The sequence below is a fragment of the Gavialis gangeticus genome, unplaced genomic scaffold, assembly GCF_001723915.1.
Source record: "Gavialis gangeticus isolate Ggan-Ray unplaced genomic scaffold, GavGan_comp1, whole genome shotgun sequence".
Classification (NCBI taxonomy): domain Eukaryota; kingdom Metazoa; phylum Chordata; order Crocodylia; family Gavialidae; genus Gavialis; species Gavialis gangeticus.
In genome coordinates, this window is record NW_017729032.1 from 182,339,891 (window position 1) to 182,361,136 (window position 21,246).

The 21,246-nt window shown below is 40.4% G+C and overlaps 1 protein-coding gene across 1 annotated transcript in view; it reads right to left on the bottom strand.

The window, feature by feature from the left end:
- The window catches only part of MAP3K15 (mitogen-activated protein kinase kinase kinase 15), a 180,963-nt gene that overhangs the window by 146,983 nt on the left and 12,734 nt on the right, over positions 1-21,246 (bottom strand). Inside the window, exon 2 of the mRNA XM_019524659.1 lies at positions 308-447. Within this exon, the coding sequence (XP_019380204.1) occupies positions 308-430 (123 nt within the window). The 5' untranslated portion in view covers positions 431-447. The remainder of the gene's footprint in view (positions 1-307; positions 448-21,246) is intronic.

Sequence of the window (21,246 nt, forward strand, 5' to 3'; positions counted from 1 at the left end):
GGTAATCAAAAACCATTAAGGCAAAGTGGGCACTGCCTCCTCATCAAGTTCCCCCTCCCTCCCTGAGAGGCCTGCTGCTCCTTTATAATAGATAGGGAGAAAAAATAACTTTGAGACAGAAGTAAGGACAATCAAAAACTACAGGCTTGTTTTCACATCTAGCAACATGAAAAAAATCATTACCATATTATGGACTTAACCCTATGAACATACCTATATGTCATGAATGCACCCATTTTATTCAAGAGTCAACGTGAGTATTAAAAGATACTTTTGCATTGAAGTGCATTTGAAGTGACAGCCTTACTTTTAGAGACTGAGCTGTGTCTGCATCAGTGTCATGGTAGAGTATAACATTATTGGCCATGTCAAAACTTTCACGCACTCCAAGATGGTAGAAGAGTGATGGCTGCTTGGAAATATCACTCATATCCACAAATGCAACATCTGAAACAAAAAAAGTGTTAAAATAAAAAAAAATTAAAAATCAAAAAAATCAAAAAAATAAAAAAATCAAGATTTTCATTTTCTTTCACAATATGTAAAATAAAATCCCACAAGACCCTGTAAAGTTATGCTGTCTATTTCCTCCAGCTAAGTAAGGATTGAGTGTTTTGAAAACTGTACAAACCTGTCTGTGTTTCTGCTTTCACTATTACATGTCCCTGGAAAAGTAAGTGTAAGCCCAAAGCTGGGACTCTGGCATAGGGCATGTCTAGCCCTCAGAGGGATTTAAGGGGCTCAACACTGGTTCTGGAAACCTCACTCAGCTGGGTAATGGGGTCCCACTTCTGAGACTAGAAACTGTACCAAAGAATTGTGCCACAGAAGCTGAAACATACTAAAATACACAAAGCCTAAAGCATGTAGGTCCATTAGGTGAGGTATAAAACACAGCAGCCTGGTGACTGTGCCATAGAGGGAACTTTAACAGGGTTGTGTATTGCAATAGTGAATTCCAGGAAATGGGTCTTTTTTCCATACTGAATCTGGGTGAAAAGTATGTCACATTTACTCCCTGAACTCCATGCCATTAAACCCAAAGATCTCAAGAGCCTGCCCTAGCCTATGACATCATCCCTTCATTGATTTGCTTCAAAAATCATAGAATGTAGGCACAAAAATCCTTTGTACCCACAGCCAAAATCATTTTGAAGTGAGGGCCTTACTTTTAGAGACTGAGCAGTGTCAACATCACTGACATGGTACAGTATCATGGTCCCAAACTTTGAGCTCATTCATTGAGCCCTTTTGCAGCTTACAGTGAATTCCATGTTTGCTGCAGAATTCACCTTCAGTCACAGAAAACAGGCTGTTTTGATGTATTACAAATGTGTGCAACACTTCAACACCACATTTGAGCACAAATGGCATATAACAAGAGAAGTTTAGAAAATATGACAATGGGTCTACATATAAATCATTCACAGAACTTCTCAAAATTTGAACTGTGGGTTTTGTGCCTGTGTGAACAGTGTGTGCACACAAGCACAAGGCTGTGAAATCAAAATCACAGTCCTGATGAGAGAATTTAGACAATGGATTAATGCATCACATAGATAATACATTTTACAATATGACATGGGTGATGATGCATAACATAGTTTATTAATACAGTTCTATTTTCAGATTCACAATTCATCATTACACAAATAATATTCTATAACTCATATTTGTTTTCCATCACCAGCATGTTATGTGTTGATGTATGAAACAGCAAAAATTCAGTCTGATACTTAGAATGGTTCTAATTTGGAGTAAAACAAAACACCTGCCTTGCAAGTGGCCATTATTCATTCACCACTATATATTCATTATTGCTGCTATCATTGGTAAAAGAGGAGTTTTACTTTCTGTTTGGAGTTAAACACCCTTCATTTTCTGGGCTTTCATTATCTCCTGCTCCAAAAGAGGATTTTTTAAAGAGAGATATAGTAAGCAAATTAGGGTCACAGGATCACAAGAAAGTAAAGCTGAAAGGGCCCTCATGAGACTAAGTCTATCCCTGGCTCAAGGTAAGATCAGAGATTGAAATATGGGGGAACTCAGGGGGGCTGAACTCCCCCATAAGAGATGAGAGCCCCCCCATAAGTCACCGGCCTTCCCCATCCCTTTCTCAGGCAGCTCAGGCAGTGGCAGCTCTTTCCAGCTGCCACTGCTGCAGACTCCTCCTCTCCCCTTCCTATTAGTCTGAGTATAATTCAAACCCTGGGTAGGATCAACCCTGAATAAAACATCCCAGCCAGGTGTTTGTCTACCCTGCTCTGGAAAATTTCTGGGAATGGAGATTCCCTCTAGGCAGCCTGTTCCAGTATTTAACCAAACCCATAACCAGAAATTGCCTTTCGGGTATTTGAAGACTTATCAAATCCCACCTCACTAGTCTTCTCCTGACTCGGTCAATAAATAACCCTTGTTCTTTCAGCCTTTTCTTATGTGTTATACTTCTGGACACCAGGCCTCTAATCATTTCTGTTGCTCTCCACTGGACTCTGGAATCTGTTCACATCTAAGTGTAGCACCCAAAATTGGAAATAGTACTCCAGGTAAGGCCTCGCCGGTGCCAAACAGAGCAGAAAAATCACTTCCTTGATTTGCAAACAATATTCCTGTTAATACAACACAGTCGGCTGCTGGGTTCTTTTACAACAAGAGCACACTGCCAGTTCATATTCAGCTTATGGTCCATTATAACAATTACATACAAACCAAGTTGGCTTATTGCATACAAAATATTTATTTAACAAGATAATCAGCCCTGTTATATAGTCAGGAATTCCTGGGTTTTTTAAATTATTCTTTTAGATACTACATACAGTGCCAGTATTATTCAACACCGAAGTGAGTTAAAGATATAGGGCCCTGAGACTCTTCACATACATATAACAGTGTAGAATCAGGAGTTCTTTCATGGAAGGCAGTGGGTTCAATTGATCCAGCTGTGGGAGGAAATATTCATTTATCCATCTGGGGCAGCTTAAGATATTTTTGGCTATTCCAAAAGTACAATGGGACATTCAGACAAGAGCAAAACTAGTTAAAATGGTGTGAAAAGGTCGCAAGATCAAAACCATATGCAATAACTTTTTGATTTCTCTCTGAATTTCCTGCTTGCCATTGTTTAATCATGTGTCAAATTCTTCTTCAACCTGCTACTGAGGACATGGTTCAGTTATTTTCATTTAGTTCTGGACGTGCATATTGAAGAAGTGCAGCTAAGCATTGTGGTATGAATGTGAACCTAGACTGTGCACTATTTAGTTCATTGTAGACTGTTATGAAATGTATTTGGTCAGCCCTAATTCTATATTGAAGTCTTTTTCATGTGGAAAAAAAGATAATGCTAAGATGAATATATTAACAACTGGCAGGAAAGGTGATAATGGTATGACATGAACAAACAGAAAGAAGTGAATCATAGGATCACTTAAATTTGTACTGACAATGTCAGCAATAAATGCTAAACAAAACCTCACTGAATTTTACTTCTTCCCTTTTTGTCCTAGAAAGAAAAAACCTGTTCAGTGGCATGTGTTGCTCAACACTGCTGCCAATGAGAACTCAGTTTTAACACTGGAATTTAAATGTATTTCAATGATATCATAGTGTCAAGTTACAACTGTTTTTTCATTGCCTATAGTTTCATGGATGATCCTAGCACCCCCCAAGAGAAGTCTCATCTCAACTGCTGTACACTATCCTAACATTTTACAATTACATTTAATTTATCAGGTAGCCAGAAATGCAGGACCTTGTATTTCAACTGAGGGTCAAGTGTTGTCACAAACTGGCAAGTATTACTTACCATATATCCTGATACCATTGGGGAATCCCAAAGCTGTAGCAGCATTCTTGTGAGACAGGACATATGGGTATGGAGCAATACCAGCCAATATTTCCTTCTGGCTTCCCATTCTTCATGATAAGCCAATTTATCCATTAAATGTGTTGCTATGGCCTCCGTATCCAAACTTAAGCTAAACCTCTTCTATCATTGACATGAACTATACTTTGAAGGCATGGAGCAAGGGTTCCCATAAGCTAATACCAACTTTGATAATATCTCTGTAAGAAGGTGGACCATACTTAAGTTTCTGTTTTATAAACCCAAGAAAAGGCATAGGTATTAGCCAATAACAACAGATTTTAAGTATTTAACTATATCGCATTTAATGTAAAATTGCACATTTACAGTTTCAATGGAAAATTTTTCAAACTTCAAAGTACACCACATAAAAATATGTCTAGTGTATCCTTCTGAGGGGAGATAGTTCATTTAATTTGACCCCAAACTAAATCTGATTACTTCAAAATGCTTCTCTTTGTTAGGAAACTTCAAAGTTGATTTGCAATCTTTCTTTGAAGCAATTGGGTATTTACTTGCTTAAACTTTTGTTCATTGCAAGACAACTATTTCAGATACATAATTTATACTGCATTGAAGTATTATAAATAAAGTTAATATTGATCACATTTTTGTGTTGGTACAGTACATCTTATGTACAATTGGTTATGTGACATTTTAATAGAGAGCATGTCTTGGAGACTAGATAAGCTATTATAAGAAACTGTGAGTGTTGCAACAAGGAAAGGAGAACAAGCAACTCAAATTTGCACATAACCAGAGCACAATGTATACAAACAAGCAACCTCCCAGGCTTGCACTACTCTCAGGGTTTGAGGGAGGTGGCACAGGTGACAATTGAAGCAACGGTGGTAATCACAAAATACCATTGTTCAGTACAGTTCATATCCCAATGCACAGCAAAGTACTTTGAACTACATACCTTCCATGAAGTTTTGAACTCAAGCTATAGTTATACCATCAGCACTGTCAACACTGTCGTAAATATCACACTATTTGATGTTTCAATAAAGCCCCAGCTCTTGGAGTCATATGAACCTGTTTCCTCTCCCATAAAATATCTGGAGTTTTAGGTCATTTTTATACCCAACTTTTGAAACTATTTGTGTGTCTGTGAGATTAGAATTAATCCTACTAAGCCAACTAAAGCAAAACAAACCTAACAAGATGTTTGGTTTGCTGATAAACATGTAATCATATTTAAATAAAGTGGGATAGGGGTTTTCAAAAACACTCAGCATTGACCTACCTTGAGGTCAATTGCTTAGGAGTTGACCTGTCCCCTTACCATCTGTACATTGAGAATAAGTGCCTCTGCATGGTTTCATAAAATAATAAAAATTAAAGTAATCTGTAGTAGATTTTAGGAATTAGTTTAATGCAGTTTAAGAGAACAGGTTGTTCTCACAACTTGCAATCAGGTTTTATACAAAAGTAATAGCTGACAAAAATAAAATGCTCTACTGTATACACTTGGAGATCCATGTTCAATATGCCATTCCAAACTTGCACTTCCCAGATCAACAAAAGATGCCAGCAACAAACACAGCCATCATAAATTGGAGTTGTCTTTCTTCAACAATATTCCTCTAGGAATTCTGTCTAGTCCTCAGCTGAAAGACATCATCAACAATGCAGGATTTACAGGGTGCATCTACATTAGATGTTTACTGCAGTTGCCCAATTAGCTCTGCAGTAAAGTCTCAGTATCTATATGTGCAGCCCTATGAAGCTACAGTAAAGTAATAAATGTCACTGTAGGTTAGTACATGTAAACAAATACTATCCTGCAACAGCATTATTTAATGCACCACAATGCATATATAGATGCTGACGGGGCAGCTGGGACATGAGGGTGCTTTAGTACAGATGCTGAGCCTGGCCAGAACACATAACCAGGCCAGAGCAGCTCCAAGCTAGCAGGCTTACCCCACAGAACCCCTGCCAGCTGACCCACATGTATAAATGCAGCACCTGGGAGCAATAAACTGGTGTGAACTACACCAGAGTTTATTTAATCACATTAATAACACATGTAGATGCACCCACAGAGAAGAAGAGTTAAATGTAGAAGCTGGGCATTAATTCTCGGTACCTTCAAGAAAATGAGAGGTTCGTTATTACAGAGAGATGACAGGGAAGAGAATGAATAAAATCGTTTTATTTGCTTTATTAAGAATGACCCAAATTAAAGGTTGAAGAAAACTTTAGAGGCCTTGAGAATGGGCAAAACATGTTTTAAGGAGGATTATTTTGGGCAGTCAAGGAAGGAAGGTGGATTCTGGCTTGGAATATTATCCACACCCATTAAAATGACTTTGCTTTACTTTATGTAAACTCAGGTTTAGTTCCTTCTGCCAGCCCTGATGGATTAATTAAATTCTTTATGAGTTTTGAATAGTTCAAAAAAAAAAAACAATCCCACTCCTTGACTTTTTATAGATGTTCTTTCTTTATTTATGTGCACATTCTAAACAGCTACTGACTTCCCAGATCTAAAAAGGTATAATCACTATAACATAGCAACTGCTGCATAAACTGAATTCTGTTGTTCCATTAAGTTAAAAAGATAAAAATATGCACAACTTATATGTCTCTACTTTTTCTACTTAGGATTCATGTATCACTGGATCATTTTGCCATAAGCCATATATTGCACATCAGGAGACCCCAGATCTGCTTATAGCTCACCAGCACCTACAGCAAAGGAAAATCTCTTCCTAAATGGATATCTACTGGAGTTACTCCAAAAACTAGTATCATCATCAAAACATTCCTTAGTGAATAAAGGAAGGAGACAAGTCTGAGATGAATACTTCTCTTTTCATCAAGCTCTACTCAGAAAAACAGTCTAATATTCTTTCCTGTAAATCCATTCAGGTAAGTGCAATGCTGTTGCTATTTTTATATGCTATGTTCGCTGGGGACAAAGAACTCTTGTTTGAGGGACCCAGCTGCGAAACAAAACTTCAGGAAGTAATCGGGTGCCCCAGATTTTAGCCATCCTAGGTAATACTGGAAAACTTCCTCTTAAAAAAAGAAAAGGCTTTCCATTGTAAGAGCAACACTCAATGCCAACATCCCCTTCTACATCTAAACCCTCTCAAAATAAATCGAAGTGAATGAAATAAAATTAAAGGAATAAAGCAACACACAAAAAATAAACAAAACTGTTATACCCTTAACTAGTATATCCTTCTAGTCCTGATCCCAGAAAGAGAAAAGTGAGAGAATGCACAAGGTTGATTAGACTTCCATTACTGCTTTTGCTTCAACATGTAACAGAGGCAATATAAAACTATAGTGATGGACATAATATAAACCCCCAACGGAAATTATTAATTTACTAAATTAAACATATAGAAAATACTTCTTATTTGTTTTCCTATTATTTTTCACTTGAAATCTTTCAAGTTTTATTCCTAAGAGTCAATCCTAAAATCAGCATTTATACCACTGGTCCTCAACTTTTTAAACTTGAGGCACCCCTCTTTGAGACTTGAAATACCCCAGGAAAAATGCCAGCTTTTAGTTTTCACTTGCTTTTTGACTACAGAAAAATAATATAGAGGAATTGCAAAGAACTCAAAAAGACCACAACAGGTCAGAATAGTTTCAACATGATGGATTCCTATTTTAAATCTCTCAGTTTGTCAGGTAAATGTTTGTACTCCTAAGTGCTAACTTTGCCTAGCACACCACAGTACTTTTGAAAGGATCTCACAGCACCCTGGTTGTTTATCTTATGTATAAATTGGTGATTCTCAAACACTTAAACTATTACAATTTGAACTTAATCAATGTGCTAACATTACAGAATAGGAGAGAGTTTTAGAATATATTCCTTAAAAATATATTCAGATGCTGCTGCACATAATTCCCTACTACACAAAGGGTATAATAACCTATCAAGCATTTGGCATAGTTAGGAAAAAATAAATGGTGCCAAAGCCTTCTAAAAAGTGGTGTTATGAAATAAGGTAAACAAGCTAAAATTGTTTCACAAAAATAAAAAATATAGCATTCGGAAAAGCTGTAACATTAACCTTAAATGGAAAAGTAGCACATTCTGTAAATATTTTGAATGTGCCTGTAAATATCCGTATTTTCCCTTGAGGGAAAGACACTCATCCTACCACAACACATTCTCCTTTCTACTTATTTAAAAGTAATACGTTAAGTAAAACAAGAGCATTGCTTCAGTTTGTGTCTATGTTTTTTTAAAAGCTATATTTTCATCTATGTGATATTTTCTGACTCTAAGAACTCGGGCCAACGAGAGGTAAAGCACTGCTCAACCTGGTACTGGCAACCAGGGACGACCTAATCAGCGACCTAACGATTGAAGGGAAGCTGGGTGACAGTGACCACGAGCTGATCACCTTCACCATCAGCCATAAAGCTGGCAAGTCAGTCAGCAATACAGAAGTCCTTGACTTCAGGAAAGCTGACTTTGACAAGGTCAGGAGGCTTGTTGGTGAGGCCCTAAGGGACCATGACCCCAAGGGGAGGGGAGCTCAGGAAGAGTGGTTGCTCCTCAAGGGAGCGATCCTTGACGCACAAGCTAATGCTATTCTGTCTCGGAGGAAAGGCAGCAAAAGGGCACAGCAGCCCCCCGGCTCTCCAGGGAACTAGCGGACCTCCTGAGGCAAAAAAGAAAGACCTACAAAGGATGGAGGACGGGATCCACCTCCAAGGAGGAATATTCCGCAATGGTCTGGTCCTGCAGGAAGCGAGCCAGGAAAGCCAAGGCTGCGACGGAACTCCAACTCGCTACAAGTATCAAGGACAATAAAAAGTCCTTTTTTAAATATGTGGGGAGCTGGAGGAAAAGCAAGGGCAACACTGGACCTCTGCTAAACCAGATGGGACAACTGACAACCGACGCCCGGGAAAAAGCCAGCCTATTAAATGGGTACTTTGCATCGGTCTTTCATCAGTCCCACAGGACGCCCCTGCCCACTACGGGAGAGGGGGGCCTGGGTGAGGGAGATTCCCTGCCTTCTATCAATGCTGATCATGTGAAGGAACACCTTGAGAGGCTGGACACCTTCAAGTCAGCTGGCCCTGACAATCTACACCCCAGGTTACTCAAGGAGCTGCTAGCATCATAGCTTGGCCCCTGGCACAGATCTTCGAGAACTCCTGGTGCTGTGGTGAAGTGCCTGAAAATTGGAAAAAGGCCAATGTGGTGCCTATCTTCAAGAAAGGGAAGAAAGTGGATCTGGCAAACTAAAGGCCCATCAGCCTGACCTCTATCCCAGGGAAGATCTTAGAAAAGATTATTATTAAAGGCCATTCTCAACAGACTGACCAACGTCAGCTTCCTGAGGGATAGCCAGCATGGGTTTGCTGTGGGTAGATCTTGCTTGATCAGTCTTATCTCCTTCTACAACCAGGTGACTTATCACCTGGACAAGGAAAAGGAGATTGACGTCATATATCTTGACTTCAAAAAAGCCTTCAATCTGGTATCCCATGATCACCTCTTGGCAAAACTGGCCAACTGCGGCCTTGGATCCATCACAATCCGCTGGCTGGGGAATTGACTCTGCGGTCGGACCCAGAGGGTGGTGGTTGACGGAAGTCAATCATCACAGTGCCCTGTGACCAGTGGGGTCCCCCAAGGCTCTGTATTGTTCAAAATCTTCATTAATGATGTGGACATTGGAGTCAGAAGCACACTGGCCAACTTCGCCGATGATACCAAACTCTGGGGTAAAGCATCCACACCTGAGGACAGGAAGGCAAACCAGGAAGACCTTGACAGGCTCAAGAAATGGGCAGATGAGAACCTGATGGTGTTTAAACACTGAAAAATGCAAGGTTCTCCACCTTGGAAGGAAAAACCTGCAGCATCCTTATAGGCTCGGCAGTGCTACGCTGGTTAGCGCTATGGATGAAAGGGACTTGGGAGTCACAATTGACCACAAGATGAACATGAGCCTTGAATGTGATGCTGCAGCCAGTAAACCAAGCAAAATGCTGGCTTGCATCCATAGATGCTTCTCAAGCAAATCCCGGAACGTCATTCTCCCCTTGTACTTGGCCTTGGTGAGGCCGCAGCTGGAGTACTGCGTCCAGTTTTGGGCTCCTCAATTCAAAAACTATGTGGAGAAGCTTGAGAGAGTGTAGAGAAGAGCCATGCAATGATCAGAGGTCAGGAAAACAGACCTTACGATGACAGGCTGAGAGTTATGGGACTCTAGCCTGAAAAAGCACAGGCTCAGGGGTGATCTGATGGCCACCCATAAGTTTATCAGGGGTGTTCACCAGGATCTGGGGGGACAGTTGTTCACCAGAGTGCCCCAAGGGATGACAAGGTCGAATGGTTATAAACTTCAGCAAGACTGTTTCAAGCTGAACATAAGGAAGAATTTCTTCACTGTCCAAGCCCCCAAGGTCTGGAATAGCCTGCCACCAGAGGTGGTTCATGCACCTACATTGAATGCCTTCAAGTGAAATTTGGATGCTTATCTTACTGGGATCCTATGACCCCAGCTGACTGTCTCCTGCCTCTTGGGCAGGGAGCTGGACTCGATGATCTTCTGAGGTCCTTTCCAGCCCTAATGTCTATGAAGTGTATGAAATCTATTAAACTAAAGTTCTCTCACGAGATGTTGACCAACACCAACTGGGAATTCCATTTCAAGTTTTCTATGGTACTATTGGCTCAAAACCAGAATTGCAATAAAGATCTCTTCCCCAGATACAGATCTATAAACTATTAAGTTAATGCACCTCAGCTCTTAGAACCGAAGTATGAACTAAGGGTGAAGACAGGCATAACACTTGTAGTATTCCAAGGATGTCACCAATTGGAAACTGGTTCACAACCATCCCTGGACAGAAGTGTCCTTGGGCATGTCTACACGTGCAATTAATTCAGAGCAATAAACTCCGGGGGGGCACTGTGCTTATACGTGCACCTGGGACCGCAGCACACTGAAGCAGGTCAGAGCAGCCCCCACCGGCAGGAAGTGCTGCTCCAACCTGGCTCAAGTGCTGCTGAAGGGCTGACTGGATCACGCAAGAACTCCAGCATGAAGCTAGCTGGCAAGCAGCCCCTGCACTGAAATATCCTCATGCCCCAACCAGCCGGGTCAGCATATACACATGTGCTGCAGAGTAAAAACCTCCACAGGAGGAAAGTTTGTATTTTCTGGTACTACCTGGCTTATTGATTACTCCAGCCTAATAGCCCTGCACATGTAGACACCAAGACATTAAGTGCAAAGTTAATTAGTCTACTCCGCAGTAAACGTCTTTATGTACACTGCTAAGGGTCCAAAATAAAACCCTCCTTCACCATTTAGGAATTGCACCGGGGATGGTAGAGTACCCAATGTCTTCCAGTACTGGGGAGCATGTGTAGCTCCCTACATGTGGTTCCCAAGGGGCTGCATGCCTTAGCTCCCCTCTCTTCCCCCAATCTCCACAGCTTTTCAATCCCTGCCTGGAAACTCATATTGTCAATGCACCTCCCTGACAGAGACCCTGCACTTCAGAGTGCCAGGTTCATTTGGGGTGAGGGGGAGGCAAGCCACACAGAAATCCCTCAACATCTGGCAACCTCTCCACTTCTCCCCCTCACCCAAGCAGATCTGGACAATGCCTGCACTTAGCTTTCACTCCTCCTTTGACTATGGAAATATCATCAAGCAATTTTTTTTCTGCAAAGAACTTAAACTACAACAAGTCAGAAGTGGTTTTAATACTATGGATTCCAACTCAAAATCTCCCGAGTTTATCCTGTGAATTGTGTGTAGGTGTTTCCACCCCCAACGGTGTTAATACAGCACCCTTCAACGGATCTCATGATACTGGTTAAAAAAAAAAAAATCACTATTTTAGTTAACAGACCTTCTGACTAGCTGAAAGTTAAATAGGAATGAACTGCAGCCGTACAGCAAGCACAGCAGAGCAATCTGGACTCGTGGAACAAAAGCAGGTATAATTACAGAGCCATCAACTTGGGAGCCTCTTACATAGAAAGTAATGTGTATCCCCAGAAACAGCCTAGTCTAGTGATTCTAAAGCAGGGTGCTACAGAACCCTGGGGATGCCATAAGATCCTTTTAAGGGCGCCGTGGGGTTGAAAAAAATGCACCAAAAATAAGATCACTTATTTAGTTGGCCAAACGTGGATTTCAGATGCATATTTTAGGCAATCAAATTTGAAAATATTAGTCCAAGACTTCTTTATGAACCTACCTCAATTGTGGCTAAACAAATGGTTTTTCATGGCCTGGTTGCAACGTACAGAGCCAGTTCCACAGGAATTTTGCAGCAATCCGTCCCTTGGCACCGACTGGCACAGATGCACGGGTAGGAAGAGGGACAAGGGGGAAGCCACCATCTTGGTTGCTGACTGCCCTTCATGCCATGCCTCCCCACCCTTTGGTGCTGATTGGCGGAGAGGCCCTGGGATGAGGGGGCAACCACCATATTGTCTGCTGCCCTTTGTGCCACACTGCCTGCCAGCACCTTCTCCTCCTGGCAACAAGGACCGTTGGCTCCTAATGGGGAGCCAGCTTTTTATTTGTATTAAGTTTTTATTTTTGTTGATTTCTGCAAATTAAGTAGGTCCCTCTTTATGAAACTACATCCCCAATTCTTACTCATATCCATGATAATATACACTGGATATTTTGCAAAAGAAATAATATACAAGCAAAACATTAGGACTGGTAAAAATGGCAAATAATTTTCCATCCCTTATACCTATAATTCTGTATAAGCACCCCCCCCATACAGTAAACTTCAACACAGAGTTAAAAAGTTATCCAATTATTACACCTTCTAAATATATACTAGCATTATGGTGTACAGTTACAATTGTACCCAAACATCACATCTGCTGTTCATCTTGTAGTATGGAGAACACAGATAAAAATAGAACTACGTCATATACCTCATGATTCACTGGCATCTATTACGTCTCATTAGAAACTGGTATCTGAAACTTCACTTTTTAGATCTTAGGACTGAAACCAATATGGCACATTTAATAATTTAAAATACAAAATGGAATATTCTGAAACCAGCATCATCATTCCACTCCAAAAATTATCACCTGAAAAATTATAAAGTAAGCAAAGATTGATAGAAAAAGATTATCAACAGTGATAATCTGAAGCATTCACAAAAAAAAAAGAGAAATTATGAAATTTTTAAACAATTTTTTGGATTATTTTTATTTGCCTTCCAGTTTGTCTCATCAGAGGCAACTTGCCTCAGGTTTACAATTTTTTTCTTTTCCACCCTGAGAACTAGAAGAAAAAATTTCTAATGAAAAATTAGAATTTTCTTCAGATCCTTGTATTCTAGCAATTAGTGCATTAAGAAAAAAGCCTGCCTATACATATGCTTGTTTGTGTTCCAGTTAGAAAGCACTGGATTGAGTCTGCTCCGCATTCTAATTAGAATGCTTCAGCATCGCCTCCCTGTCGTGTACATTAAGCCCCCACACATTTTAAAATGGCCACAGGAGCATTTTATCTAAACCTTGTCAAATGACATTTAGATGAAGCATCCCACAGCCATTTTTAAATGTACAAGGACTTAATACATGCGACAGTGAGCCATTTTAATTACAGCAACTGTCTGGGAACTGCTCTAATAAAAACACCCCCAAAATGTCCATTATCCTGAGACTGATAATAAAATTATGAGATTCTAGAATATTAGGACATGCAAGAAAAAGAGCTGCCATACAAAAATGAAATGTTACCATATTTTCTCACGTACAACAGAAATCTGAAATCTCCCCTGAAATCTGCCCCCCAAAGCTGGTGTGCATGTATTCAGCAGGAAAACTGATTTCCTGCCTGGAGTTAGAAGTATCCTGGTTTGATTCCTGCTCTAAACTGTGGTAATACTGTTCAGACAGCAGAGACAGTCAATTGACTTAATGGCTCATTGTTCTTAAGGCTACAGCCTGACTTACACCAGCCCCTGCAGGCCCTCACTGCAAGCTGGGCACATGGGGAGTGGACACATGCCACAGCACTGATTGCAGGGGACGGGGATGGGCTTGAAGCTCGGCTGGCACAGCCCCTGAGAGTGATGTTGCCTGGGCCACGCCAACCGAACACCAAGCATGGAACCACTTTCAAGAGATGGAGCTGCACCAGCTGAGCTCAGAGCCTGGCTCTGTCTGCTGTGAACGGTGCTGCGAAGCACCGAGCCCAGCCCCAGCCCCAGCCCCTACAAGCGGCGCCAGGCTTGGCACTTGGCTGCTGCAGCTGGGCTCAGTGCTCAGCAGTGCCACTTGCAGGGGATGGGGCTGGGCTTGGCACTCGACTGGTGCAACCCAGGCAGTACCACTCACAGGGAATGGGACTGCACCAGCTGAGCCCGGCCACATCCCCTGAGCGGCACCAGGCTCAGTGCTTGGCTGGCATACCTTGATCCCCAGCAAACAGTTTGGCCTGGGCCATGCCAGCTGAGCACAAAGCCCAGCACTCCTCACAGGGGACAGTGGTGCTGCTGAGCAGAATGGGCTCTGCTCAGCAGCACCACTCGCAGCAGACAGTGCCAGGCTCAGCACTCAGCTGGCCCATCCCCATCCCCTGCGAGTGGCACATCTTGTCCTGCACCAGCCAAGCGCTGAGCCCAGCAGTGCTCACAGGGGACAGTGATATGGTGTGTAAGTGGAGGTTGAATTTTAAGAGTTAAAAACTGGACTTCAAAACTCGACTTATACACTGTGAAATATGGTATGTATTAAATCTGTATGTGAGAAAATACAGCCTATGATAAGTATTTCTCTACTGATCCCTTAAAAATTAACAGTGGTTTCCAGATTGAGATTTCTGTTTGTGTTCCTGTCATGTAACACTCATGTAAGCAGTCACAACTGAAGACTGGGTTAAAGCAAATATATTTTTCTCTAACGTACTTAAATCAAGAAAAATATCAATTTGCCAGATCTGTGAAAAAAGATGTACAATAGTTGGTGAATGGAGAACAGTAATACAGATAGCATAGAACCTTTGAATCCAGCTTTAGACCTTCTTTCAAGTATTGAGATAGGAACAGGAGAGGTATTGATGTTTGGCTAATGAAGGCCAAAAATATGAGTTAAGTAAATATGAAGAAAAGAAAAAAAAGCAGAAAAGCAGAAATTTGTCATATACAAATTAAAGTATTTTTTTCTTAGAAAGCTACATTATAAAAGATAACAAAAATGATATACTAGTTATAAGGAGAGCAGCTACATCTATAGTTAAGGCTACTTTATATTATCTATTAAAAGATACTGCTTTTAGTTATTTATAACTTCCAAAATCTTTAGGTTGAAATTTTGCATGTACCACTATTATTAACTCAGCTGCTTCTAAGAATCTGTTACAGAAATATATGTTGCTTTGCTCATTGCTAATTATTTTCCTAATGCTGGTGTAACTGAAAAAATCTTAGCACACCCATCTTTTGGGGTAGGAATTTGAAATCTGGCAGAGAGTTCAACTTGCTGTGAAGAATGAGCTCATATGTGGACACGTTAAAATTGCAATTTTCAAATGCACATGAGAGGCTTCTTAGAGCTTGGCAATGAAATTCATTAAACATTCCAGCTGCACCAAGCACACTTCAGTCAACAGGCAAAGATTAATGGATCAGGGTCTTTGGTCAAGCTTGAGGACTTAAAGATCCAGAGACTCTGACTGCCACTACGACTTCCATTTGCTAGATTTCTAGCCCAATTTCTGCACTCTGTTCTGACTGATTTAGCAATTTGGTGTGCATCTTATTCTAGTGTCATCATTTCAGTCAATCCCATAAGCAATGCTAGTCTACCATTGAGACCCCACTGAGGAGAGGGAAAGGGGAGAAAGTGTCCACAGCTACCTAGCCAATAGCTAGGTAGCCCCAGATGCAGTACTACAGCATTACTTAAACCTTTCCCCAGCAGTCAGAAACTGCTATTATTATATTTCCTTACTTAGGTGTATCCCATTTTCCAGCAGCTGAATTTTGGGGAAAAGATGTGTGTAGTATGCAAGATACTATGATATCTCCCTTCCGATTCAGGGCCCAGCTGTTTTGCTCCTTGATTAACTTAGGAGAGTCTGCCAGGCGTTTTTCCTTCTCTCAATAGCTAAGAGCACGGTTCATCGTTATTCCAGTACCAACTGAAACGGGAAGAGAAAGATCCTAACCTAAATGACAAAACATAATTTTATCAGTAACTGGCCAGAGAATGCTCTGGGATTAATCAGATATTTACCGAATGGAGTTGTGCCACCTCATTTGCTGCAGAAGAGGGAAGATGTATAGTGAACAAAGGAGAAGACTGCAGGAAGAGAAAAATATGCTTGCATGGTGTCATTCAGTTGTCTGCATCCTGAAAAACTGAATTCTTTACCTGCCTTTGCCATGTTGTTCTGCTGTGGTGCTGGGCAACTGATATAACCAAGATTTTTCACACGGAGGTCGCTTGGGAATAAGATTCTATTCCACCTACATTCGGCTGTGCCTAAGGACAATGGTATCCTACCCTACTCTGGTCACTGAAAATCCATTAGTGCATCTACTTTTGTAACAACCACCATCTTACCCTTAAGAGGATGTCACAAAAAAAGAGAACCAACTAATTTTTGTCTCAACAGTTTTCCCAAGGACTCAGTTAGGATGGAGCAGAATCACACTTGCCCTGAAATCCACTTACACACCTCACAAGTGTAACTGAATCTGGCCCTCAATGTGCATTCTCTCACTTTCTGGGTGCCTAACATGACAACAATTGGGCTAGATACAGATTCAGCTGGAGCTGTTCTTTGAATATATGAAGTGATATGCAGTGCAGAAGTTTTGTGAAAAAAGCAGGGCCTTAAGTATCTCATCATCGTATCATCAGTTTTGGGCATCAAAAATGAGTGGATTTTTTATTATTTCAGTCAATCTTTATATTTCAGTTTCTCATTAGTAAAATGAGAACAATGCCACCTCATTTCACAGGTATACTGCGAATATAAATAAGTATGTTAACAACTGTGAAATTTTCTGTTACAAAACTTGAGAGCACCAGAGTTTCAGTTTAGGTTTCAACTCCCCTCTTCAGTTTAGGGTTTGGGTAACATGCATAAAAATGCATGAGGTTGCAAATGAATGGGAGAGGGAAGGCAGAAAGAAATATTGAATTACTACCCACTTACTGAAGGAGGTGAGGGGTCCTGTGGTATACATAGTGAACATGGAATTAAACAGGCATAGGTACAAGGTGGCCAACCTAACCTTGTACAGGTGACATTAATTTGAGAATTCCTCCCCTTTCCGTGCTTTGCCTTGGAACCTGGCACTCCCATTTAAAGAAACCAGACACTAAGATGTATGACAACTATACTTTCCTGCTCCTAGATGTATTATGACTTGAATTTAGATGTACTGATGGATGCTGATGTTACACCAATGCTGTACCCACCAAGCAGTTAAATAAAAAGTAATTGGCCTGCAGGGCCATTCATTTGGTGCTTTTCAAAAAAGATAAAATCTATCTGTTTAAAAAGGTTTACATTGAGAAATGACTTGGGGTTTTACTGCTAATTGTTATGTATACTCCAGTATCCTGAAGACACCTTGGATGAATCATGGTTTCAAGTTGCAGTATTCCTATCAGTTTAATTTGGCTGAGATTATCACCCCTTGAATTTATCAAGTACTCAAATAAAAAAAAACAAAAAAAAACACACCACAAAATAAAACAACCCCCCGCCCATAAAAACTGTTGTCCAGCAAAAAGATATTTAAGGTCTGATATTCAGAAGCACTCTTATTAAACCTCTCTGAAAAGCAATTGATCCAAGTGTTCTTGCATCTTTAAAAAAAAAAAAAATACAGGGGCTCCAACTTAAATAAGCCAGGTGGGAAAAAAGATCTTCTCAACAGTCCACCTAAATCATTCCTTCTCACCTTCTTGTCATCACTATGCATGGCTCACATTTCAAAGGCCACAAATTTAGCAATTCTAGTCTTCTATCTACAGAACACCTCCTAACACTGGTAAAAGACATCCCCATTACTTGTGCAATCAGCACACATCAATCTTATTTTTAAAAAGAATAAAGATACTCTAGTCTCCATTCTAGATTCAATCAAGTTTTGACCACTGGAACTGAGTGAATACTACCTGGCTCTCTCAACTTCTGTATTTGGTGCACTCACATTTGTTTCCTATTTTTGGTTATCTGCTAACATTTGTACAAATGAATGTGGGAAGTTCCTATATTTGTTATAATGACCTGTATTCAGAAATCAATACAAATAGTTATTTGCTTTTTGTCATTTACTTTTGGTTTAAAAAGGATCAGCTGACTGATAGAGACCAGAGACATTAGGCCATTTAGGGGGTCAATCACATGTAGTTGTTGACGAACAGAAAATAGTTAAATTGACTAGGCACATAAGCAATCAAAACTGTCCATCTGAGCTACAAAGCAAATACTCAGATAAGTATTCACGAGTGAATAATTAGCGATTCACAAACAAGAACTGTATTTGTTGGATAATATGCCACTGCTGTTACAAATGAATGTTTGGAATTCTAACTACTGACTCTTCATTGTGGCTGACCACTGAATTCAGAACACTAGTCTCCAATTCTCTTCAAAGGTAAAATAGTCTATTTATTCTGCTGGGTCTATCTTTTTTTTCTCTGCTCTGTTTAACTACAGGGGAAAATGGCAGTAAATTAAAAACAGACACTGCATACTTGTCCACAGCAGTGGGTTACATAAGAATATTTCAACAGCAGTGTTGACTAGGTCTCAGTGAACTAGTTTAAAACATAAAAAAACAACTCCAGTTTGAACCAAGGCTGAACCTTTCTTGTAGTCTGAGGAAGGTTAACTTTATTTATTTAACTTTTAGGATGGCAATGTACTTTCAAAGGTGGATCATATCCAGAAGTGAAATATAATGAAGTACCATAAAGAAGATTGTTCATGGAGTATTTTTAACTTCTGTGAAACTCAGGTGTTCATCAATTTGCATGGGAAATACTATTCACTTTCCATCTCCCAATGCAGCAAAAAGAATTTCTAGATCAAGAACTTAATATAAAAATGCTGAACGGACAAATATTGGGTTTATCATTTAAAATAAAAGGGATAATTATTCAAACCCAACCTCTTGAGAGTCGCACATCATTTAATGTTGAATACCTTGGCTGGCTAGCAAACAAAGCCTGCCAAGTCTGCACAGCTCCTTCAGGTCACACATTGGCCATCCTCATTTAAGAAAAACATTTGAAAAAAATGCAGTAATATAGATTAGCATCTTCTATCCAATCAAATATGAGTTGGCAAGAATGTAAGAGAGAACGAAATACATGGAAAAAAAAGGTGCAAAATATTTCAGGATAGTAATTCCAAGTATCTATCTATTCCACAGTATCTATAGACAGAAATAAAAATGTAAAAGTTTAGGACTTCATAGTTAAAGTTTATAACCATGTCTTCCAAAAAGATTCTATCACTAATCTGTTATTTCTTCCAAATAATTTTAAACTTTGTTGAAAGAAGCCTCACTATAGAAAGTCAAGTATAAAAAGACATGTTTTCTTCAGCCTTCTGCCACCATCAGCAGTGTTGTTTTACCCATGGTAGTCCAGGGAATATATGGTAACCTTTTACTAAACCAACTATATTATTAGGGGAGATGTTTAACAACCTCCCAAAAACAAAATTCCCACAAAAAAATAAACAGCTTAGGTTAAACAGGAAAACAAATCACCCCCATTAATGGAGATTAAGTAAAAGTAATTGGAGGTAACAAAAATATAGATTACTGCAGCAAAGTCATCATCCAGGAAAAAGGCAGCAAACTGAGGTAAATTTCTGAGCAAACAAGGGGTAAAAATCTGCATCCAAACTCAGTGTGGAATCAAATAAAACCCTGAGGTTTGCACCACAGATAAATGGGGACTGCCAAATTGGAAGGACATGATCTCAACTAGTTCTTCCAAGCATTTCAAGTTTTCAAACATCATTGCTTTGCTCCATCCAAGGTTCCAGCCAAGTGAGCCACTCCACACGGTGGGGTTGATTTCTAGTGGACAGTAACATTTTAGTAGTGGTAGTGGTGACACCAGTTAGGAAAGGATACATAGTTCGCTATTGTTGGCATACTGCTGGAAGCCAAGTCCCTGGAGTCTAGTATCCCTCCCAGTAGTATCACCAAGATATTGACGAGAAGCAGGAACAGATCCCTGAGGAAGAAGAGGAGCAGTTACCCATTACCACTGACCAAGTTCTGCTTGAGAGAAATAACTGGAGCCACTACTATTTCTTGGCCACAGCGAAAGTGTTCACATTGCGGCCCCCGTCAGGTCCCAATGAAAATCAATGGATTCTGCTAAACACATTGTCATCAACAGTTTCAGACTGGAGCTACTGCAGTGCTGGGTCATTTATTCCTCCAGTGTCATAAAGTTGTATCAGCAGTAGATTGCAATCCATTGTGCTAAAGGCAGCAAAAAAGTCCATCAGGACCTGCATGGAGAATTTACCTGGGTCCATGCCTATAAGAAAGTTATGTTAGTGTCACTAGAGCAGTCATTGTGCTATGCCCTGATATGAACCCTGCATGCGAAGCATCCAGGATGCTGGCTGATATGACATGCTGTTGCACACAGGCATTTACTACTTTCTTAATTGCCTTGGAGGAGGCTGGAGATGTGGCAAGTTTTGCTGACAGGGCCACCATTAAAGAGAGTTTCTGGGCTGAGAACTGGCTTCTTAAGATTTGGACAAGGTAGCAAACTCTTCATGGAGTCTTGTGGAAGTGAACATCTGAGGAAGCATTGAGTTTTTCCTCTCTGTGGGGTTAACACATATGCACACTAGATTGTGGCTCTGATATATTTCAGGGATCCTTAAGTTTTGGCATATCTGATGGAAACAGACTTGGGCTGGGCCCAAGTGGTAGGTAGAAAATGAGATCTGGTCTGCTGCTGGGAAGAAAATGAGAGGCCCTCCAGTACAGACCAAAGATCATCCTTTACAGGAAACAGAAGGTAGAGGTAAAGCAAAAGTCATGTGAAAGGAAAAAGAAGGAATTGGTTGTACAGAGTCGTTTGGGAGGTGGGGTGAGGGGATTATTCTTTAACAGGACTGAAGTCCAAAAGGGAGTTGCTGACAGGGCTGAAGGTAGTGTCCTTGTTACTCAGAGGTTTCAACCAGGAGCCACAGACTTTGCAGATAGAAATTAGTAAAATAGTCGAAGGGTTGGCAATTCTCAGAAAAGGTATTGGCTAGCGAGGTCCAAGCTTCATTCTTGTCATCTCTTTGCTAGCTCATTTTTAATGACCAAGTGCTCTTTTCAGGCACATTACGAATTCCCTGTCCCCTCCCTTTTGCTTTTCAGTCTTTCCAGTATTC